Below are 26,065 nucleotides of genomic sequence, written 5' to 3'. Positions count from 1 at the left end.
ATTATTACCAATAAATATAAAAACTATTAGCATGTGAATTTTTCTATCGAACATTTCGCTTTTGATCAAGAACTTTATCCACTTTTAATTTTTTTCAATTTATTTTAAATAATAATTTTGTAACATCAATCCAAACTACCAAAAACGCCTTATATTACAAATTAAATATTTGTCATTTGTTGTTTTAATGTTTAAATTGTATTTCCTTGATTATGATTACCTCATACGTTATTATTGGTTCTTGTCATGTAGTGTCATTGGCCTGATTTGTCCTCCTTGTTAAATAATATTAACAGAATTAATTTTATTGTCTATTTTTTATGTATATTTCATGATTTCCATGGCTTACTTTAACTTTAATAATAATTCATGCTTTTCATGGCTTACTTTGACTTACTCTGTGGTAAAAAAACATACATAACATGTTACTTTATTATACGAGCATATTTAACGACCACCCTGTATAAAACAAAAAATTCTAAACCCCCATTTTCGCGGTATTAACGTTTTATCAGTCACATTCCTAGTAGTCTCAGTTACAACTTCCCCCTCACTATCCAAAAACTAACAATGAATGAAATCTGTTGCTCGTCTCCCGGTATGAACAGTCAAAAAACGCAGGCGCGCGTTTAGTCCCGGTCCCATGTGGAGAAATTCAAACTGGATCAGTTGTGGTGCTAGCGCGTTTTGTCATAGATGCGACATGAACTCTGTTTTCCATACGAGAAAAGTGTAGAGGAAACTTTGGCGAAATATTTGGAATAACGGTTCGTTACAGGGTCATTTTCGGGAAAAATTATTAGGTCACAGTTGAAAGAATGCGTGGTAAGTGCGACTTAATTAATTTTATTGTTGTTTTCAATTGTTGCAGTCCTGTTTGTGTACATTTAGACGTTATTTCATGGAAGTTCAGTGTCATCATCGCAATTTAAGCCTGTGTAATGGTAATGGCTTTTTCCAGTTAAGATAATGAGTATAAATGAAGCTACTAAACTATTATTAGACGGCCGACCAAGGATTTTAAACAAAGCGGTTACATTTTAACAAAAAATATGGTCTGCCCCTCCGTGAGGGTCCAAAATAATCAGTTTCAATTATAGACTTACAGACATTTTTATTTTTAATTATTAAAATGTTTCACTTCCTTTTTACAAAAAAGGGCAGTACATTTCTTACAGAGGAAATTGTTGTACATAGGGAGAGAGTTTCTTGAGTTAATCTTGGAATTTTCGTTCATAATCATAGACAAGGGTGGCTCAAAGTCAAAGTGCAAAAAAGTTACGCAATGTTTCGTCGAAACTTCTCCTGAAATTAAATTTGAGATATTTCACCATGAATTATAGCTAATTTGTTTATAAAGATAAAGATAAAACACTTTGTTGTCAAAAAACAGTGAAAGATGGAAAAAACCTTCCTTTAAACAAATTAGTTACAGAGCAAGCAAGAAAAACATCTGTAAGTTCATAGAAAAATACAGAGTGTTAAGCGCTGGACGAGGCACGGCTCTTCAAATGTCTTGTCACTTTAGTTTTGTAACAAAAATTTATAAAGCGTTCACAGACAGTACAAAACGGGTCATTTCTTTTAAGACGTATGTCCCTGTAACCTTCGGGATCACTCAAACCGCATCTGAAATAATTTCCGTCTATTTCTTTTCTCTTTTGGGATTTTACTTCACTTTTCAACCTAACTAATAGTTGTTAATGTAAATTATGTTACTATTTATAAACAGTTATTTAAATACACACGGTAAAAACAATTTAGGTATAGCAGACGTAAAAAAGAAAGGTATCAACGCGACACCAACCACTACAAGGTTCTCTAAATAACTGAACAGCTCAAAACGCGAGTCAGCTGCGAAGGCCACCGACCCCCACGCCGGCTCTGTTAAACTCTGCACGTGCACTAAGCCTAGTAATCAGTATGCCTTTTAACAGCACCTAAAATCACAATATTTCTCAAATTTTCTACCAACAGAAGAAATATTGCAAAGCTCGATCTCCACATTTCAGGTAAACAATAAATCTTCAGTTACCTCAAAAACCCTTCTAAACCCAATTTCATTAAAACATCCTAAGTAATTATGTTATCTTAAATAAACTACCAAATTAAAAAAAATATATTTTGAAGGCCTGTAGTATTTTAAGGAAGCAAAATTATATCAACCTAAGTCGAAGCTACCTTATTAAAGGTGAAATATGTCCCATTGATTTTTGTCGGCCCTGTATATTAATATTTGCGTTAATGCACGTGTCAGTCGTGTCACACTTCATACACTGATCACAGCTCAATCATCGACGAAAACTCATTTTCCGGCTAATAATTTCTCCCGAATTTCGAACGTTTTAATGATAAATCACCGTGATAAAACTTTTATATAGAAAACGTATCATTCATAAAACTTTACGGAATGCCGGTGGTTATTTCAGTAACTGTTTATGTGTGTCGAAATACAAAGACTTCATCACTTGTGGATTAATTGGCTCTAAACCAGACTGCTCAAAACAATTGAGAGACATAATAAACGAATAGTGTAGAAAATGGGCGTTTAAAAAATATATAGAGCTTTATGGCGCATGAAAGACAAATTTATAGCAGCTATTTATTGTAAAAGCATGTTATGAAAGTTATAAAACATTTAACTTTTCAGTCTTTGGTTGATAGATAACTAAGCGTTAACAATAATTTTCACTAAAAATGAAAGTTGAAGAATTCCCAAATTTATAAATTCATTTTAATTTTATACTTTACCAATATGTGAAATCTACATATGAAAGATGCGTTAGACATTAGGTTCGGTTGTACAAGTTGAGTTTAAGAGTTAGTCTGGCGTTGAACTATAAAATATGAATATTTTGTATTATACGAGTTTGTCATCAACTGACAATCAGTTCAGCGTTGGATTAACTTGAGTCAACACATCGTGGTTGCTTTAGGAAATGTTTGATTCACTCGAAATGAAATACCCTGTATATGGGTTAAAATATAACCAACTGTAATCTCGTGAATATTTTGAGGTTGAGCTGAAACAAATTTTATTAGATTGTTCTATCTAGATCTAAATAAATATACACACTTACCACATGCATCAATATTAAATTCTGATTGCAGACCTTCATCCTTGTACACAAAATGTCTTATTCCATTGTCTGTGTTGGTGACTTCAAAATCCTTACTTGGTCTACTTCCAGTATGAAATATATAACATTCTTCATAGTCATGTTTCATTTTAATATGTTTTCAAGATATTCTCTTGCCTATGTCTTCTTCAATATAATATTACTTTTGTAGATATCCCCACTAAGAGAATTAAATATTTTTTGAATACAGTCGATAAAGTATCTTCTACCAAGTGATTTTAAAATTGATTCTTTTGGTGTAAAATTGCAAACCAGTTTTTTATTCTGCTCCAGTCCTGAAGAAATGTTCGCCATAAGACTTGGATTTGCACACATTTAGGATTAAAGATGTAAAATCAAGGGAATAACGCAATATATCCATATCCATCCAGAAATACGCGCCAAAAAATTAATGCTATCGTTATAACGAAATTTTAGAACTGTTTCATTTGCCCAAGAAGAAACCTCGCTCAGTTGAGCTAACTTTGTATCAATTATGTGCAAAAAACTCTTAATTTGAGCTTTAGTTCAGCGCGATTTCAGTTCAACTTAACCCTTACTGAATCCCTAAATCTGCAATTGACCGTTCGTGGCCCAAATGTGAACAAAGCCAACAATTTTTTTTTTCGTTTTGATGTATTCATAATACTACAGATAAAATTTCATACATCAACTGGGGAGTCTTAGGCATTTAAAATTTTTGGCGGAGTTGCCAGTTACAAAGTTACTCCTGTTAGTTTCCGGTATGAAATTATACGTAATTAGTGGCACGTTATATATTTACTTATTTGGAAACCAACTGTCAAGACCAGCTATTGCTGAATTACATGGCAAGTATAATATATGTATATCGAAAACAGCTAAAATAGACATACAGGGTGTTCCTAAATAAGTGTCGCAACGGAAAACTGTAAATTCCTCTTGAAAAAAGAAAAATTTTTTTCCTCTTACATTTTTCTCTCCGGGCTTTCGTTTTCGAGATACACGGTGTCAAAACTTTAATTTTTTTTAGTTTTTCGCCAATATCTTAGGAATCGTTTGAACTACAGGACTGAGCTTTTGTACACACATTACCACTATTAATAGCTACTTTTTCGCACCCTTCTCGAATTCATTGGACGTGCCAGTGGTGGAGATTTTAAGGTATTGTAAGGGTTTCCCCCCCCCCCCCTAAATTTTACGCCACTGGAAAAATTGTTTTTTGAGCGCATTTTCTGGCGCGTCTGTGTTTTTCACAATAAGAGTTCTCTTGGTTCATTGCTCTAAAGTCAACCGTTTTTAAGAAAAATGACTTTTTATGAACAAAAGCAAACATTTTTGCTAACGTTCCATGTCAATACTATCGAAAAGTTGACTGATAGAGATGAAGCCGCAGCGGCAGAAAGAAACATGATTAGAAGTTGTAATGCGTGCATTCAAGCCAACGGACGTAATTTTGAAGTTTCTGTAAATTTTACTCGCCAAATTGATAAAAAAAGTTAAAATCCTATCTGTTGTTAAATTTCGTTAAAATTGTTAATTATTACTACCTATTTTTTGAATTACAAAAGATTTTCGAAACGTTAGCAAAATGTTTGCTTTTGTTCATAAAAAGTCATTTTTCTTGAAAATGGTTGACTTTAGAGCAATGAACCAAGAGAACTCTGATTGTGTAAAATTCATTGGCGCTTTAGAATTTTTGCTCAAAAATCAATTTCTCCAGTGGCATAAAATTTAGGGGGGGGGGGAACCCTTACGATACCTTAAAATCTCCACCACTGGCACGTCCAATAAATTCGAGAAGGGTGCGAAAAAGTAGCTATTAATAGTGGTAATGTGTGTACAAAAGCTCAGTCCTGTAGTTCAAACGATTCCTAAGATATTGGCGAAAAACTAAAAAAAAATTAAAGTTTTGACACCGTGTGTCTCGAAAACGAAAGCCCGGAGAGAAAAATGGAAGAGGAAAAAAATGTTTCTTTTTTCAAGAGGAATATACAGTTTTCCGTTGCGACACTTATTTAGGAACACCCTGTATAGAAATCAAATCAAACATACATAGATAAGTATTTTTATGCAATATTTACTGGAACAAAGTAATACAATAACTCCTCACAGTAATTTATGCCATGTACGAGTTTAAATAGAAACATAACAGAAAGATAAAGACTTCTTTGATGTCAGTTATTCAGTTGATATTAGGACTTTTGTCCTCCACTAATACGGACAAAGTAGGGAAAAGGGAGTAAACAACTATCTGAATGAAGGCTAAATAAAACGACAAACAACTTTGCCTCATGAAAATATAATGAATCACTTTGTAAAAATTGTCAAAATACCTTTAGTGTACTTAGTAAAAGTTCTGGAAGAAATTTAAGCGAATTTGCATTTGTTGTTGGCAAAATTTAGAAGTACATATAAGAACAACTGAATTTATCATTTCACGCAGAACAAATTAAAAAATTGCCAGACAAAGACAAGGCGATAATTTTGGTAGGTAGGTCAATGTCCTTCCTAATATGAGAACAACAACATTTTACGGTTATTGAGGAGAGTTTCATTTTTCGAATGCTGATGTTGCGGGTTCACTTTTGCAGGAGATTATATTGACGAAAGGGAGAGTTTCAAAATGAGTCGGAAAACCTACATCTGTTATTTCATTTCAAGTGAATTTCGTCTCACCAAAGGGTGTTAACAGAAAGAGATAAGTTTATAAAGTCTTTTAATGTCTAATCTCATAATTTATAAGTAGAGTTTGACATTTGTTTGCAAAGTCAGTGGCGTCACTAGGAAATATAACGGTGTAATAATTTTACTGTGTTAAATATATTCAAATAAACCTACCATTTTTTTCAATTTGTTGCAAGAAAAAAGTGGACCTTAACACACATATATGTATCATTAAAAGGACTTCTGAGTGGTTTCTTTCACACATGTACGTTTTTCATTGAAAAGTACAACTTATTTTTGGTTATCAATTATGGAATACACATAAAACCACAATTTTTTCCGATAAGATAGATCGACTCAGTTTCTCCTTTCACGCGATGCATATAACGGTACAATAAACGGCTAATGACCGTTTAGGTACATATTTCTGCCAAAATAATCGATATTGTTCATTATCGACCACACACATCCGAACGTACACATTAAACTATATAAAAATACCCAGTCCTTCAGCTGTAAGAGTCGATTTGTTTCATGCAGTTGATTTTCAATATGTGTTTTATTAAAACAGTAACTTAGATACTTAGTTCACAGTTGATTGTTACTATCAACAAGGTTGTTTTCATGGTGAAATTATACAAGGTGTGTACCAAAGTAAACAGAACTTTTTAAAAATAAGAACAACAAAAAGTTTTTTTGGCCCTATGGAATGACCTCTTTGTGGACAATGCTCTTAGAATCGTAAAAGCAAATCAACATTGTCTTCAGTTTTGACTTCCTCAAATGAGATTTTTTTGGGTTTTGGCTTGTCTGGCGTCTTCCACTCGACACTTTGGCGCTTGGTTTCTGGATCATATTGAGAACACCACGTTTCAACACCAGTCTTAATGCTGTAAAGGAAGTTTTGTCCTTTTTGGCCTCCTCGATGATGTCCTCTTCGATTACATTATTGTTCATTACATTTCATTGGAATTCCTCAAAGTTAGGTATATTAAAGTAGGGAATAATGACGTGTTACTGGAAGCTTCATTTAATTGCATTTACTCATGTTGGTCAATAAGTTGACAGTGTCAACAGAGGCAATGGTATAGTTAAGATGTAAATCTGTAATACACTGGATTTAATTGCAATGAAACGCCGAAGCAAGTATTTCACATTATTGACGAATCGAATGCTGCATTATTTATGTTTATCGGAATCATGTAATCGATCATGTAAGTATATATCTTTACAGTTCCCGGAAAACTAGTTTTAATGGGCAAACTTCTACAAATTACTTCCTTTTATTTGCACAAACAGATCGAAAATAAAAAAAAATACAAACTGTTAAACATTTTCCTTCATTCCGTTGAAAAAAAAAACTAATAATATGAAATGATTCTATTCAATTGTTTCATCTTCGTTCCCCTGTTTAGTTCAAGCACTGTCGTTTCTTTTAAAAAGTTTACACCGAGGGTTGTTTCAATTTCTGGCTCGATTGCAGGGAATGCTTAACCCAACTTCACTGAACAGCCTGGATCGTTTGGGAGAATTTTTTGGGCTTATTTTCACTTTTCTTCTTTTCACTTCAGTTCTGAATTAAAAAAAATCCAATTTGCTTAAGTTTCTATGAAATTAGCACTTCGATATTGTAGTGCTTGTCTACAGTCCTTTTTGCTTGAACTATAGCATAACCTGGACCGGATTTTTTGACAGATTTTTATAGTCAAAAAATATATATTTTATTTGCATTAAAACACAAATAAATATATAACCAAGACGGATATAATGTTTCGTATGTAAAAGTTCTGATTGAAAATAAGCCAAAGAGTTGATACACGTAACTAACTAGTCACTGCAATAAACTGCAGATTCTCAGGGTTGATGTTCGCACGCAGCCCTCGCTGGCTCCGCCAAATTCTGAAGATAGAACATCGCTGGGTAAATTCGAAAGGTAGGAGCAAATTTTAACATCCGTGTCGTCCTCGCTGTAACTGTTGTGAATGACGTCCTGGGGTTTTACAGATGTGGTAGATTGAATGCCATAATTTCACTGCCATGGAGCAGTCCAATTTAGTTGGTGGAACTCGAAAATTTGAAAGATGAGTAAAATTTCTCTCAACCACCCTGTGTTACTCAGACTGTCCATTCTGGTCTTCAGCGTATTGTAACTCTTCTAGGAAGGCGATGCAGCACTGTTTCCGCTTACTGGAAAAATTCGAATGGTGGGTGATTTTCGAGATTAAAGATTGAATGATGCCGTTTAAATTTAAGAATACCATACCCTTTTACACACACATAGTTAAAATCAATGTCTACTTTTCATTTTCTTAATAGTATTTCGTTGTCGAACAAGATTTTAGTGTGGCAGTAAAGCAGATTCGAACGGTTATGTCTGCATAATGTTTAAAATTGCGTATCCAAATACGCAGACAAGTCTCGTGTTCTACTTCAGCTGTCTGCATGTATAGATTGTAAACATTCTTCGATATGTATGGATAAATAAAGCAGTTTATGTTTTCTCGATGTGTGAAAATAAATTTAAAATATTTCCCATCGAATATTTTCTTTGTTCTCTCCATATATTGTTTTAAGGCTGAATTTAGACCAGTTATTACCACGCGGGATGTGCGAAAACACATGTTTAAATTGCTTAATTATCTGGTGCATTTTTGGGTTTCAAAATAGTCAGATATGCGGGATTTTCAAGGAAAAGTAACCACCGCAAATAACTCACGGAAATATAATTATTTTTAAACAGGATTTTTATTTCTAGTGAGACACATTGAGGACCCGATTTGCGTTTGCTCTCAATTTGTCTTCAGTCAGTAACCTTAGAATTATTTTTATTTTTAAGTCTACTGCGAGGTTAAACTTTCAAAAATGAAAAAACTATGCCTGTGGTGTGTTTTATAATAAACAGAAAGTAAAACACCAATCAGAGTCAGGGTTTTACTTTGTCTCTTTCATTTATTCACTATCGCTCACCCTAGCAATATTTTCGGCTGAATTCCACGGAATTTGTACACAGCCTCAGCTACACACTCTCCGTACTTGTAATGTATATGTATTTAGAATCTTCACTCAAATTAATACTAAAAATATTCCTAATATCCAAGTGAAGTCGTACCTATGTCTAATATGCTCTTTGATACCAAATGTGCCTGCCAATTCTAAAAAAATACTTCATAGCTGCTATCTAAAATAATTTTTATCTCAAAATTATTTATCAATTATTTAAAAATATTAAAGTCTTATTAAGTATGTTATGTACGTTTCTTATTGGTTAGGTAGTTTATTAAGGGTAAAGTACTTATAACGTACAAAGTTACAAGAACAGTACTGGTAGGGGCATTAGTCCGCAGAGTAATTGTTGTGCTTGCTTTCATAATACCTGCGAAATAGCAGATCGCTCTCTGTCAGTTTGGCAGCATTAAGAGCACCCATTTAACCATTCGTAACAAGCTTTGCATTTATATTTCATTCATACTCACGCTATGACTGTAGATGCTCATCAAATAGTCAGATTATTTTGATTACTGGCGTGCTGATACGAACTAATAAGTTTAAAACCGGTATATGTCTTGTGGTTCTGCTGACGAATGATGATTGTTATCTATTTATTATATATTGAAAGTGCAATTTAATGAATGTAGGAGCATTGTCCGCAGAGTAGTTGCTTCCCGCAACACGGTTAATTAATATTGAGTTACAATTCTCGTAAAACAACAACAAAAAAAAAATATTAAGGTCACCAACGTATTGACAATAAGTTACAAAATTGTTAATTTGAGGCATTGCATTTGTTTCCATTATATCGTTATTAATTAAGTAACTCATAATAATTTAAAACGAATCGCGATAATTAGATTTTGATTGGATTTTCTCCGTTCCCAGCAAATTGTCACACGCGTCAGTTTGATTGTCCAAATGATTTCTCCGCGACCTGTTGCAATAACGACGCTGTTTATCGGATCGATTCGAAAATAGACTGTCAGAAAGTATCTTAAAATCAGAAAACAGAGGTGGCAGTTATTTTAGTAATTGTTTACACGTGTACGACATCAAAGCCATTATCACACGTACTGCATCTTGGATGTTGAAGGAGAATGGGGGATATTTTTTAATATCTGTCAGAGCAAGTGTAACGTCAACAGTTTTATCCAAGGCTTCTGTTTATGTTGAGAAAGAATAGTCTAAGAAACATATTTATGTTTTCTCAGAGGTAATCAGTTTCAGGTACAAGGTGGTTTGAAATATACGCCAATAAAAACACGTGCTATGTACTCGACTAAGCAAAGCGTCACTCATACTCGCACAAACGACAATGAAATGCACGGCCAACTGAATTGTTCACTGGCACGCCAGACCGACAGGGCAGGTATTAGGGTGGCGCTAGATACTTATCGAACAAATTGATCGATGCGAAGCTTCACATCAGGGGCAGAAATGTACATGTAATTGTACAGTGACACGAGTACTGGGATTACTAAAATGTGAAGTAGTTGATGCTTCCCCACAATTAGAAATAGCATCTATTAAAAACTTGGACTATTTCAGATATGTGTCTTAGTCCTCGGTTTTCTTTTCAAGTGAGTAATACTTGGCATTGAACAGTAAAAATGTTTACCCTTTTGTTACTGTTCATCATGATTACGATTAAAAAAAGAAATCAGCAGTCATAATAATGTACTCAAGTCATAATAAATTCAGAATAACAGTAAGTAAATAGACAAATCAAATTACAAATTAAACAAACTGAAAATCCAGTTCGTCGATCATGTGGTAGGTGGCGTAATCGCCAATCGCGAATAATTGGAGTCAAAACTTTTCCGCGCGTTCTCGTGTAAACAGAAGCTGTTAAACATGCGGCTAGCGATAATTATCACGCTATTAATCTTGAAAATTTCGACAAATCGGTGAAAATTTAATAAAACCATCTCTAATCTACTCCAGATACGACTGATAATTCATTTTACATGCAGGTAAAAACGTGTGTTTTACGATAAGCCTGCAATAGACATGTTTAATAAATTCTAGTAGAGATCGATAGGTACTCATGCTTGTTTTAGCTGAAAGGCTAGGCTTTGATTTCATTAACCGTCAGCATATACTGACAGACTTGACGAAATAACTTATTCATAAATAGTTATTTAATAAACTGAAGTTAGATGCACTTTATATGGAATAGGAAGGAGAAACAATTATTTTGAGGTTAAAACTGATGGCAGCTTTTCATTTAGCTAACTTGCCTAGTTTACTTCTAGTTTAGGAGTAGATAGAGTAAGAGCATGCTTATTTGAGATTTAAGTTATTTACAACTATTTCTTTGAACTATACCTGTTACCAGTGGAATACCTGTGGATTGTGTAAAAGTGCCATGACCTCTTCAAGACTTTTGGGTGCATTACTGTTAAGGTAACTATAGAAGAATGGCCATCCCTTTTGTACAAACGTTCATTTTGACCTAAGAACTCGAATCTTAATATTGGGGAAATAAGATTAAAATGCGCCTAACCTAGCTTTTTCATCTCATTGGAAATATACTTCTTTGAATTATAACATTATTTAATTTTAATATACAGGGTGTAACTAAATAAGTGTAAAACATTTAAGGGGGTGATTCCTCATCGAAAAAAAGATAGGATCTTTCATATAAAGAAACTTCATTGGAGCATCCCTTGTTAAGATACAGCCCCTTAAAGGGGGTACATAAAATTTGTTTAACAATTTTTTTCACAAGCACTAAACAAGTTACAATATTGAAATTAACCTGACATTTTCTACTACCAAAAAGACACTTAGCCAGTAATTTATTTGGTTTACCCCATGGTAGTAAGGGGTGGAAAACGCAACCCCTAAAATTTATTTCCAACGTAATTTTTTGTCTTATTATTTTTTTACCATTTAAAAAATTATTTCCGATAGCCTGTTTCATTCTAAAAAAAAATGTCTCTTGAATTTTTTGCCCAAATTAAACCAGTTCGCAGTAAAAAATTATTTTACGAACAACTACAGAGATACATCGTCATAAATGCGGACTGGATTTACTGTTATTTTGTAGTTACTACCTGCATTAAATGATTAAAGGGGAATAATCAAAACTAATTTAATAATAACAAAACATACAACATGTAGAAATCATAGTAAATGTTCAATATGTCTACCTTCAGACATTACGCATGCGTCTAGACGTCGGCGCATTGAGCCACGTATTCGCTCAAATATTCCTGGAGTCTCTCTAATTACCCTGCACGCATCGATAATGCGGTTTCTTAAGTCCTCTACATCGCGAACAGGAGTACGATAAACCAAATGCTGCAAATGGCCCCAAGTAGACAAATCCAGAGGATTGAGATCCGGGGATCGAGCGGGCCAATTCTGTGGTCCTCCTCGACCTATCCACTGATTTGCATATGTTTCAGTTAAATGCTGACGTGCTACTTGACTAAAATGGGCGGGAGCCCCATCATGCATAAAAACCATATCCCTTCTGACGCCCAAAGGAACTTCCTCCAGCAGTACGGGATGCACTTCTCTTAAAAATTGAACGTATGCCTCACCATTTAATCGAGGAGGTAGAAAATGAGGCCCAATTAAATAATCCCCAATAACTCCGACCCACACGTTAAGAGAAAACTGTTCTTGATGGTTAGTTTCGACAATAGCGTGAGGGTTTTCATCAGCCCATATGTGGTAATTATGAAAATTAATAATCTTGTCCCGAGAAAAACTACATTCGTCTGTGAATTCGATCGTCTTCAGAAAGTCACGATTTCTTCTAATCATTTCCAGCATCCAATTGCAAAATTCAAGACGGTTCGGAAAGTCTCGCGGTAACAGTGCCTGTACTCGTTGCAGATGGTAAGGGTATAAGAGATGTTCCTTTAAAATTCGAAATACCGTCATATGATCAACATTTAGCTGGAAAGCAATCTTTCTAGTACTGGTAGTAGGTTGTTCTTCTATCAAATTAAGTACTGCTGCCTCAAGCTGTGGTGTTCTTACTTCTCGATGGCGACCACAATCCTGCGTTCTTTTGTTGAATGAACCATATTCACGTAATCGTTGATGAAGTCAGACAAATATTCTATGTGAAGGATGCTGCCGTTGAGGATACATTTCAGCATATCTTGTAGAAGCTTCTAACCCATTCCCCTGCGACAGACCGTAAACGTAATGCATATCAGCCATTTCCTCATTTGTGTATGCCATTTTAATAACAAGTGAATTATTAAAGTAACAAATTAAGAACAGAACAATACACAATTAGTATTACTTCAATTTCAAAAATTTACAAACTGACAGCTTGATTCCAATTTAATTGTCAGTATCGCTAATGGCGGCCTACTAGATAAATTAGTTTCGTATTTTCGTTTTATGGCGATATGTATCTTGTTCGTAAAATAATTTTTTGCTGCGAACTGGTTTAATTTGGGCAAAAAATTCAAGAGACATTTTTTTTTAGAATGAAACAGGCTATCGGAAATAAATTTTTAAATGGTAAAAAAATAATAAGACAAAAAATTACGTTGGAAATAAATTTTAGGGGTTGCGTTTTCCACCCCTTACAACCATGGGGTAAACCAAATAAATTACTGGCTAAGTGTCTTTTTGGTAGTAGAAAATGTCAGGTTAATTTCAATATTGTAACTTGTTTAGTGCTTGTGAAAAAAATTGTTAAACAAATTTTATGTACCCCCTGCGATGTATTTTATTCATCTCCTTATACCTATTATTACTAAAATCCATTGTATCAGTGTCCAATCATATTTAGAAAGTTTCTTATTTGTTTCTAGCTGACTGATCATGAATGCTGTGTCTCCAAAAGCTTCTCTGGTTAAATTAGGACTTTATCCACGACCAAAAGCGCTGAAGGTGATGGTGTTAGGCCAAAGTGGGGTAGGAAAGTCAGGTAAGGACTCACCGTCGGCGTCGGCTCAATTGGATAAAGAAATATAATTTTAATTAATTTTATTTGATTGCAATGAACTATACAGGGTGTTAATTAAGTATGTACAATCAATTACAAAAAATCAGTGGCGTACAGTTTTTTTCTCAAAAATATTCGTCAAGGTACCGCTCGTGACGCCACTGGACTTAACAAATCTAATCAAGTTAGAGTTAAATTAGCCCCTTAACACTACAAGTAACACTGCTAAATTACAACCAAATTGGGTAAAGGGTATTTAAGATATTTACGAAATAGCAATTTTTTTAAAAAAGTTTAACACCCTGTATCTTGAAAACGAAGCATCTGCGGACCAATGTTTATATGAACTTTCTGTCTTAAAATCAAATAATTGTTTGTTGAATCTATTGTACATACTTAACACCCTGTATATAATTTCTAGCTAGGTACTTTAAGTAAAACATATTACATAGTATAGTCTTTCCGAAGTCAGTTGAACTTGTATAAAAACTCCTAGCAATAAAATTTAATGAGTTTCATAAAAAAGTTTTCTGCCAAAGGTAAAAAATAATAATAATTTGTATATAATGTGTAGAAAATTTCTATTACATGTTCATTTGGCCACCAACATATTTTAATAATTTATGTCTTCAAACAATTTTATTATATTAATGGTACATTTTGGTTATGACATCAAAAAACATTTACATTTTCATTAAAATATATTACTGCTCGAACCAACGGGAAGATATCAACATATCCTTGTCAGGAAAGGATGAGGAAAAGTTGTTAGTTTAGGTTAGAAAAGTTATTAAATAAAAATAATAAACAGTAAAATAATTCCGCATTGCTGCACTGCACTGCTAGGCGATTTGTCAACAAATGAAATTTATGGCCTGTCGCTCAGTGCAGCTGTGTTTATGCGCTCACCTCCTCACTGAGACGAAGCGTCACAAAATCTTGCCAAGCAAAATCAAAATCTATTTCTCTTGCAGGTAACTGTGTTTTTGAGTTCATGAACCTGTTAACAGATGGCTCTCTTATTGAAGTTTAATTTACTCAAAGATATCAGTTAATATCACTTAATTGAATAATCAGCATTCAAAATAGTTGAGATTAGATGAGATCTCAAGTAACTGATTCAGGAATAACTATTTATCCTTAATAACTAAACACAAAAAAGTTTTTACAACAAATGTTAAATCAAAGACATCTGATTTTATAACTTGACGTGATTTTAATAAAAATATCGTGGCATTTTTTAAATAGTTAGATAATATAGAATATTAATAGACAGCAACTAATAAAAAAATACTTACATATACTTGCATACGTGACATATGTTATGCATAAAAAGTATTAATTACTTTTCTAAATAAATATTTGTAGTGTTATAAATATAAATATATCTATAGCGTAAAATTGTAATAAACTAACCCGATAAATGGCTTTAGAAGTTGTAGTTACCATTGTTTATGTTTCTAATTATTTCAGTCTCATCGGTACAGTGTATTATTGTTTACAAAGTTAAAGAAGGTATCACAGTTGTTTTATTCGGGGCGTTCCTTTTACTGAAAATTCCACGTAATTTGCACACAATCTCAGCTACACACTCTCCGGACTTGTTCACTCGCTCATCCATCATATAGCGCTCCATTTTGTCTAATCGCAATGCGCTTACTACAACATATGACCCTGCACAATACTGCCATCTCTTCAGAATGAAAATGGCGCCCAATTCAAATCCTGCGGACAGCCTTTAGAACTGTACTCTTCCTGTGGAGAAGTTCTACATACCTTTGCTTGTAAAGTAGTCCCCCTATGGAGACATATAATGGTGATATTTCTAAGATTGGCTTGGATCCTTTCTTCTGAAGGTCGTATTAGGAACGTAGTTGCAAAATGCAATGTATGGCAATATATAAAAATATAGCCACTCATCATCGGCCTTCAAAATCAACAGATTTTAGTCCTAGCGACTTTTAAGGATTTTTATTAAATTGAAGGTGTACGTAATGTAACTGGTGTCTTTACGCAAGTGTAATGAAGGGAGAATATTTAAAATATTAATTGATACACGTAATGTTTGACATAAACTGAAGAGAGTCCTTGGTTACATACAACTTTACGCGACAGTAAACATGAAACATAAAAATAAAGCGGTAAATATTTCTGTTTAATATTAGAGAAATGCATTTCTATTTCCATTGGCATCAATTTTATCAGAAAATAAGAATGTACTTTTAAATTCTTATAAACTCACGATAAAAAATGATATCGCGGCAAATAAAACCGTCAGTTGTTGGTGGAGTTTCTTGAGTGGTAAGACTAAATTGTTTTTACGAGCAACACCATTGACAGGTAAATCGTTCGCTTTATGACTTCAAATGGGTTACTGCGTCGCTTTTCAAATAGAAATTGATGTGTTTGCGTTAAAATGTAATTACCTATTTCCAATTTGTTATGATGAACGGGCAGAATAATTTTTTCACCGGTGAAATGCAGTGTAATATATTATAACATAAGGAACGTATTCCTGGAGTATATATAATTAGACCACATATCTATAAATAATCTTTTTGAGTGGGTTATTCTGGTTTCACTATTTTTATAAAAAAAAAATACTTGAAACATCTCATAAATTGGATTAAGAGTTGTATGTAATCAAAAATTGTTATGCAAACGTTTCGCAAAAATTAAAAACTTATAAAAATGAGCTGTTCTAAAACTTCTTTGTAAAAACTAAGGTACCTAGTTTTTGAGGAATAACAAATAACTGTTCCACTATACATACTACTACTATACTATACAGCGTGTTAATGATAAGTTTTACCAAACTTTAATGGCGTATTTTACCGATGAAAATAATCAACATTTGCTCTATAAAATTTTTTGATAGGACGCTTCCTTATGGAGATACAGGGTGTTAAATGTTTCAAATATTTAAATGATTTTCCGTGTAACTTCACTGGAAAAAAATATTTAGTGATAAAATTTGGGGGATGACATTTTCTTACTAGGGACTATTTTTTCATGGATAACTTATTCCAAAATACACTCCAGTGGCGTAGTTATTGGGGGAGTAGGTGACCCTTAAAAAAAATAGTACGCGACTGACTTTTTAAATAATTTTAAATGTTTTTAAAATGTACAATCAATTTGTGGCAAAAAATATAGAAGCAAGAGCAAAAGCACTTCTCTATGGACAAGCTCAATCCATTTTTGCGCGTAGGATGGACATATTTTCAACGTGTGCTTGGAGCTGTTTTAAGGAGGATCGAGTGCTACGAAAAAATGTAGAAAAATAGATGAGAGAAAGAACAAAAGTAGGTTACCGCACATCTCACAGAGAAATAAATTATTAAACATAAAAAGTTCTGACTTGTCGTCCGCCAAGTAATAAACACAAAGGAGTAACGGCAACAACGCAATATACTATGAATGTTTCGATACATAACTTAGTCATTTGAAATGGATTACATTCAACTTGTGTTTATTTGTGTAATTCAATTTGGAATAACAAAATAAAATGGGAAATTTTCATATGAAGTACGTTTTTTGAAATCATTTTTTTTTATAAAGTCAATACAAGAAGTAAAAAATGCCGCAGAATATAAACAATGAAAAATTTATATTTTTCATGACAGGGGGTATGAAAATGTCATTTTTAATATCATTTTTCATTTTAAAATTAACATCTTAATAATTTCAGTATATTTTTTAGAATGTTTTGGCTGCAATAACATCGTATCACAGTATAATACTACATATATCTAATTGTATTATACCTACTTTCATAAATGCAATCGCTTTAAACCCTTGTCTTATAAGAAACATTTGTATCAACAGAAGTGCAGCATAGTAGTATGCTACTTATGCATGTTACTAAGTCATATTTAAACTTTTCCACGCGAATCACTTCGTGATCACAATTTGTAGAGAATATAAAATGCGCAAAAGTTCTTTTCAAAAAAGAGCAGTGCATGCTTTGTGCAATGTACTCTTTATGTCAATTAGTGGTTGCCCTCGAACGGTGTGCGGAGGTTCTGACTCCACAATCTTCTCTTCAACAGCTTTTTTCCTGCTTTTGCTACTTTCTGTTCTAATTCTCAAGCGCTCATATTTTTTTTTGGTCACAAATTTTCCTTTCTATCAAGAAATTGAAGAAGTTTATGTCAGGGATTAAATTTTAACATTGAATACCTATACTTTGACTAAATCAAAAATCTACTTGATTGCTTGAGTGTTAATTCTTGTTTTTTTTCGTATAAAAAAATAATTGGAAATAATTCTGTGACAACATGTAAAATGCAAATTTTAAAAGAAACAGTTAAAAAAGTATAAGGGCTGCTTTAATTTTAATCTCCCACTTACAGTCGTAGATATCGTAAAATCGCTTTTATTGACATAAAAGTCAGTTTTATATGTCATGGCCACATGCATGCACGTGCGTGACTTTTCAGTCTGTGAACATCGTAGTTGGTATTTGTTTTTGTCCTCGTAAAGCTAAAGTTCATATTTAAACATCATTCAGCCCCTGCAACTCTTCAGAGGCCCAAAATATGGTAATAACTTCCACATTGTTTACCAGCAGAATGTCGCCACGTGCTTCGCCTTTTGTGTGCGTACCGAAATTATTTGTAACAGATCTGAAATAGAAACACGCACATTTTCCCTTCAACATCATAGTTGCCATTTTAATTTCGAAATGTCATTATTTTAAAAAGAGTGCGTAAAAGTAACATAGTTTTAATAAAACATCATCGTCATTGGCAATAAAAAAAAAACAGCGAAGGAATTTTCAATTTTGCGCAAGAAGCAAATTTCTACGTCACTGAATTTTACTGACAAAAATTGTATTAAAAAGTTCTTAATTTTTTTTTTGTAAAATGGATAGTTCTAGAAACATTTTATTTTAGTCGAATAAAATAAATTTATCGCATTTCCAAAATGACGGTTTTTTCGCGGTAACTTTGCCACTAAAATGATATAATTATAAATAAATTCACAAAATATTGCCTTTACTTTATTAATTTACGTCCAACTATTATATTTCAGGCACAAGATTCTCATATAACATTTATCCTCCTTCATTTAAATACACCCTAGATATCAAGGAATATACTAGAGAAAAAATAAAATATTCTTAAAATATTGGAACATTCCAGAAGCAATAATGTTCTGTGCCACTCTCACTCATAATATTCGACCCGCCCTCCCTATCGTTTTTACCTTTCAGTCTAGGTAAAAAATGGTAAAGAGTTATGGGAAATTTGCTTGCAATATTAAAGAAATATATACAAACGATTGTTTGTTGCGGTTTGAAGATATCAGCCAATCAATTGTTTTTTATATACCTATTACTTTAAAATCGCAAAAAAATTACTAAAACTCTCGTCATTAGTAAGGCTGTCAGAGAGAGCCGCAATTCAATGGAGTGCCAAGCGGGTCAACCGAGACATGCGTGAGCCGTTGCCTCAGAATGCTTTTCACGTGTATGTCACGTTGGTATACTGTTGCTTTGTTATCGTGCGGATGTTACATAATCAATTTTTATCCGTTGGTGTTTATGGTGGTGTATTGTAAACAATTTAATTTGTTGCTTTTTAAAAAATAACGCGTACGCCTATGTCTCGCGGCTCAGTTCAGACAGCCGTAGATTACCCATTTTTTTTTCTAAATAGATAGGTTAAATGTATAAGGAGAAATAGAATGTTCTGACTAATAGTAATCCTAGATACATAGGTATCAGATACTAGACTTAGGGAATAATCGATTACAGTTCTCGAATTACATAACCTCACAATTACTTGGCAGTATTTGTTCTTTTCCATTTAAATAACGCTGTACTCCGCCCCCCCCCCCCACAAAAAATACAAAAAACAATACATTACTTTTACTATAATTAATCTAAAGATATTAATTTTTGTTTTGGAGATAGTAGTTTTCGTATGGCCAAGTAAATACACTAGGCACAAAATTAAGGGATATTAAAAAAAATCCCAAAATTTTGGGTGATTTTCAAAGAGCTGTAACTTGAAGGGAAATGGTCGTAGAGAGAATAAAAAAAAAGGAAATGGAAGCTTCAAGTGTCTAGTTTTCAGAACTGCAGTTTAAAACTTTTTAGCGTCAGCAGTTTTTGAGTAATCATAAGAAAATCAACGGAAAAAAAATTGTAAATTTTTGCTTTTTCTATGGACAAAAAATTTTTTTGATAATTTGATCATAAAGCTCTTTTAGATAATTCAATTCTCTTCAATTTGAGCGGTTCCGGAGCCTTCTACGATTATTTGTCGCCGAGTATTCTCTACAAGTCGCAATAATAGGTTTTTGATAAAAAAAATTTTTTTTTCATTCTTTTCTAGAATCATGAATGTTTTTGATGAAGAAAATATGGATTTTTAGCTTAAAAATGAATAAAAAGTGAAAAATTACTTATTATATTGATTTTCAGCAAAACGACAAATTTAAACATTCCGGGCACTAGGAAAAAAAATCGCAACGTTTTGAAATTATCAGGGTTTCTTTAGGACACTTTGAGGTTGAAAAGTTACTGTCGGTATCCTTAGTTTATTCATTATTTGCAAAGTTATGCCAAATTATTCAAATAGCTCTAATTATGCAATTTTTTACCTTTTTTCTAATCAACATTTTCACTTTGAAAATTTTTTTTTTATCAAAATCCCATTAGTACGACTTGTAGAGAATACTTTGCAATTTTCAAAACTCTGCTTGGGTTTTCTGTACGACCATTATTTCTCGAGTAATTGATTGCCAGTCAAAAATGAAAACGATAACTCAGTGACAAATAATCGTATAAGGCTCCGGAACCGCTCAAATTGAAGAGAATTAAATTGTCTAAAAGAGTTTTATGATGAAATTACCAAAAAAGTCCATAGGCCTTTTTAAAAAAAGCAAAAATCTTTTTTTCCGTTGATTTTCTTATGATTAGTCAAAAATTACTGACGCAAAAAAATTTTAAACTGCAGATCTGAAAACTAGACACGTGAAGCTTCAATTTCCTTTTTTTTATTCTCTCTACGACCTTCCAAGTTACAGCTCTTTGAAAATCACCCAAAATTTTGTGATTTTTTTTAATATCCCTTAATTTCTGTGCCTAGTATTTATGCAAAGCATAACTTCCGTCGATTGCCTTTTAAAATGTAAAATAGGCAGTATTTTTTAACACCCTGCATCTATGTAGTATCTACTATTTAAGTTTTACTTGGCGTATTTTTGTAACACCTTGTATAGTTATATTTGAACTGTGTATCGTATCCGCGGTGTACTTCGAATAGCATTGTTAACCTTAGTCCGTTCTTGGATTTACGACCCATTAAGGTAGTATCTAAATATTTTCATAAGCGCACTTTATTGTTATTTTATTGACTACCCCCGTTTAATGTCTCTCTTTAATCTTTTTGCTTTTTGCGCAGCTATGGTAGTGCGGTTCATAACAAGGAGGTACATCGGCGACTACGATCCGACTCTGGAGAAAATCTACACTTTCCACACCGTCATCGACAACGAGATGGTCTGTTTCGATATATTGGATACGGCCGGACAGCCAGATGTGAGTACTCATCGATATTGCATTCCACAGGCTCCAGAAGTCGTATTTGGAATTTCTAATAACTACCCCGATGTAGAATATACATTAAGGAATCTGGAAAGGAAAACTTCCAGTCTCAAGAATTTTTTTTAATAACAGATTTTAATGTGGCTTTGTTGGGATATTTTCAGTCGATAACTTTCAACATGTTAGATATTTACTTTAATCAGGGTGTACTCTGGTTAAAGACGTAATACACGTTGTCTGAATATTTCGTATACTCGAAACGCCTATAAATTTTTCGAGGTGAAAGTAAGAAAGTTAGGCTAAAATTTCCTTTATCCGAAGTTGCTCTGTTCAGTCGTTAGAGAGCGTCAATATTTTTTTATTTTTTTTCCAAATAGCGTCGTCCTATTTAAATAAAATAATATCTGTGCATTTCTGATATAATAACTGAAGTAGTTGTCCTAAGCAAATATGTCCATATATATTCTTTTCTGGCGACCTTACAAGTACAGTTTTTTCCATAAAGATAGGGTCTCTTTCAAGTATCTTGTCTCTTGTAAATTGTTTGTTTTTTTAACTGTTTCCGCGTAATTAATTATTTCTTTAATCATAACCGACACATTTTTGATAAAAATCTAATTTTATTCTCCAGCAAAATCTGATTCAGTTAATAATGAAAAGAAATATTGCCTTGTAAAGTTCACATTAACGCACAATACAGTAAAAAAAATATTTGCACTAATTTGAGTTTTTCTTCATTCTGCAAACTGTGAACAGTAGTTTCTCAGTTAATTAAACAAATTGAATGTCTTTTATATAACAATAACAACAAAGATTAAAATTTGATAAAGTCACACTTTACAGATTGGGAAAAATTCGAGATAATTGCGAAAATTCTCTTTTTTTTTCAACAGCATTATATTACTAAAAATCTAATTAACAATTTTCGTAAATTAATATTTCATTACAAGTTTCTAAACTCCACAAAGCTTTATTTCATTTTTATTATCAAATTAGATTTTTCATGACAATTAAATCTGATTCGTATAAAAATGTAATAAATACGCGAAAATTATTAGAAATACAAAAAATTTGCAAAAGAAAAGAAAGTTGTAAAATATAAGATAAATAAGAACTGAAACTGAAACATATTTGCTCAGAAATGAGAATATTTTCCCATTTCTGTTAAAACAGTTAGGTACCTATCAAAAAATGACAACTATACACAAGTATTAGTTTACCAAATTTTATTTAATTCGGACGAAGCGTTTTAGAGTACTTATCTATCTGAAAAAACACAGATCTTTTGAATCTTGATGCCCTCTAGCGGCCAAACGAAGCAACTTTGGATTGAAGTAAGTTTAATTAAATCGCTTTGCTTTGACCCTAAGGATCTGAGGTAGTTCCATATCATGGAACATCGGGATATGTAACTCCATTGGATTGAATTTCGCGAAATAGATTAGAATAATTTTAATAATACCTGCAGACAAGCAGAGATTTGTATTCAAAGAAACATTTTTTGTAACATTAATTAAAATGTCCAAAAACTGAAACAAAATCCCTATTGCCTTTACAATGTTGTTATAAAAGTCAACACTCCTTAACTTTATTGTTAAAATAAGCGGGAACTTATGCAAATTATATTCATTTTCATTTATGTTGTGTAGCTAACAATGTTCCTAATATATTGTCTTTATTTTGGATTTTTAATCGTAATCCGTATATTCCCCGAGAATATTCCTACAAAAGTTATGATTGCATCTGTTATAAATATTATTTTTTTTACAATTCATGACCCCATACATCTCCAAACTCCAACACCACTGGCTAGATTTCTTTTACATGTAACTTCTCCATACCTCTGAAGCTTATATCTTCAATGGCTCTTGCGTAATTGATCAAGAACTACGGGTTCACGTGCAATCTCTGGAGGATTATAGAGCTTTTAGGAATAATTTTAGGAAAAATCGTCATTCTGTTTCTTCCAATACACACCCTTCAAATTCTCAACACAGATGCCTTTCTATTTCATTTATAAACATTCCATCCACTTCTAAGGAAAATCGCAAACCATTTCTTTTGTTTTTAGCCATTTTCTTTGAAGCAATTCGATTTTTAGACACTAAGACTGCAGCAACTGACAGCGAAAACCAACTTGAGCAAGTGGCGCGATTAGACGTAGTGATTAGACGTAGCGATTAGCTGTAGCAATTAGACGTAGCTATTAGATGTAGCGATTAGATGTAAGGATAAGACATAGCGATTACCTGTAGCGATTAGACGTAGCTATTAGATGTAGCGAGTAGATGCAAGGATTAGACGTAGCGATTAGATCTCACTTCAAATTTTTCAGAAAAACTCCAAGCGATTAAGACTTTTACACTCTAATAACTTTGTATTTCAGGAAAGCGAATGCTTGGGTCTAGAGGCCAATATCCGGTGGGCGGAAGCCTTCATCCTCATGTACTCTGTCACGGACAAATGTTCCTTCGACGAGTGCTACAGGCTGAAATTCCTCATAAACTACAACAAGCGACGGCGGCGGTTGGGCAGCAGCGGGAAAGACGGCTGTGGCGACGTGCCTGTAGTCCTAGTGGGGAACAAGATCGACTTGGCTGAGGACCGGATGGTGTCCTTGGAGGAGGGGCAGAAGAGGAGTAAGGAAATCGGTTGTGTTTGTTTCCATGAGATCTCCGTGAGGGAGAGCATAGAACAGGCGAGTGTTATATTAGGGTGCATTTTGGGGAACTACAACACTTTGTATTTTTTCCACCTATAATATACCAGAAGCTTTGATAATATCGGGATAATTTTGTCATAGAGATTGCTGGAAGCATGTTGCCGGGCTATTATTTTTAATCAAGGCGTTTGAAGGATTCAGGGTCTAAGAAGTTTGAGTTCAGCATGAGATAGGATAATCATAAATGAACAAAAAAGTTGTATAATACCTACAGGGGCGTAAGATTAACAGTTTTCAAAATACAGCGAGTATTAATATTGGGGAGTTTCACCACAACGTGACAACAGCGCTTAACCTGTTAATGAACACCACGTGTACACGCGGCAGACTTGTCCTACGGAAAAAATGTAAACAGCTATTATTGTAAAACATGTAGTAAATTTCAAGACAATTGTTTTCCAGTTTTTAAATAAATAAAATAGAATATATGGATTTTGTAGTACGAAGATAGTGTTGTGCTTAAATTTTAGTAATTATGAATCTATTAAAACAGTAACATAACTTTTAATCAAATTATGTATCTGGAAAATATGTAATTAAAGAACCCAAAGTTTCCCGTCATCCAAATAATTACGTATTAAAAATAATTTAGGTACTTACCAAAAAGCAAAATTCAGTAATTTTAAACGGACAAGTACAAAATAGACTACAACATATGCTCAAACCACAGCCACATAATATCCACCACCATTTTCGATGCACGCACGACACCTTCGAATCCAATTTTCGCGAATTCGCGGAAAACACTTTAAGAAAAGGAAATAGTGGTATGCAAAAAAACACTCCGACATGGTTGAATCCAGATACTAACTGAATTGCGTATTGGTGGTTCTGAACACCTTAGTACCTCTTGTTAATAAACCGCCGCACTCTTGTCACATTGCTCTATATGAATTTTATCGAATTTAAAATTTATTACAATGCTTATTATTTTTTAGAATTAATCATAAAGACGTTCAAGAAAGTGATAAACATTGTATTTTATGGTATCCTATGCACGTAGTTATGTCAATATTCCTTAATTAATCGAACTTTTGTACATCAAGTTGGCGATTTTGATAATTTTTTTTCTCGGAAATGGTTGAGTTTAGGACCCACATCATATAAGGTTTTTTTTGTTTATTTTAACGTATTTTATCGTATATTCAGGGAGACTAGCCTCCGTAGGTATATTTATAAAAGTCAGGTAAAGGTGATATTTCATATTTTATTTTATACAATAATAAATCAATTTCAGAAGGCACATTTCCAAATATTTGGAAACAGGCCCAAGTAGTGTAGATATATAAGAGTAGAGATAAAAAAAATGTTTGTAACTATCGTCCTATATCGATTCATTCTGTATTCAAGATAAGATATTTAAAGATGAATTGTCATTTGTTCAAGGATGCATCATAGTACACCTTTATCGTCTACATACATACCATACTACCGAGTTTGGTGTACCGCAAGGTTTTCACCTGGGTCCACTTCTTTTTTCATTCTGTATACCTATACAGTGCATCCCAGAAGTAACGCAAAAAATTCGTATTTTATTTTGTGTTGAGTTTTCACAAAAACGCTAAAACACGTCAATTAGTAAATAGGAATTGTCGTTTTGTCACGTAGGTTAAATCTTTTTTGCGCTATGTTTCATAAAACTATGACGTCATCGACATTTTTTTTAAATAGCACTACCTAATTTTTTAAGCATAAATGGATAGCCCTTTTGAAGGGAAATGCGTCGATATAGGGTTTGGCCTTCATCTTCCATCTTCATCTTCTAGTGGTTGGTCCTTTAAAAGTCCCATAGCACTGCGGCCTAATTAGGCCTATTGTGCGTTTCACTACTAGTCCTATTCAGCAAGTAGATTTGTCCTTTTTACAAAGTCCAAAAGCTTCCTTGCTGACACTTCTCTCAGTTCCTTGGGTTCCAAATAGGGTCTCCCAAGGAGCGCCATTCTGCTACGTGCAAATCCCGGGCACTCGCCCAGGATATGCAGAGAAGTTTCATCCGCCGATTCACATCCTCGGCAGACCGGACTGTCTACAAGCTTTAGCTTATGTAGATGTTTCCTAAAGTGACAGTGTCCCGTTATGAGTCCTGTCACTCTCCTGAGCCGGATTCT

At 33.3% G+C, this 26,065-nt stretch overlaps 1 protein-coding gene across 1 annotated transcript in view; it reads left to right on the top strand.

Moving 5' to 3' along the window:
• The first annotated feature begins 681 nt into the window (after positions 1 to 681).
• Positions 682 to 26,065, top strand: part of LOC108905711 (ras-related and estrogen-regulated growth inhibitor) — a 31,585-nt gene continuing 6,201 nt past the window's right edge. The window contains exons 1-4 of the mRNA XM_018708694.1: positions 682 to 825; positions 13,544 to 13,659; positions 21,093 to 21,229; positions 23,622 to 23,933. Coding sequence (XP_018564210.1) covers positions 13,554 to 13,659; positions 21,093 to 21,229; positions 23,622 to 23,933 — 555 coding nt within the window. The 5' untranslated portion in view covers positions 682 to 825; positions 13,544 to 13,553. The remainder of the gene's footprint in view (positions 826 to 13,543; positions 13,660 to 21,092; positions 21,230 to 23,621; positions 23,934 to 26,065) is intronic.

Source organism: Anoplophora glabripennis, unplaced genomic scaffold, assembly GCF_000390285.2.
Source record: "Anoplophora glabripennis isolate ALB-LARVAE unplaced genomic scaffold, Agla_2.0 scaffold31, whole genome shotgun sequence".
NCBI lineage: Eukaryota > Metazoa > Arthropoda > Insecta > Coleoptera > Cerambycidae > Anoplophora > Anoplophora glabripennis.
This window is presented reverse-complemented; position numbering and strand designations above follow the sequence as displayed.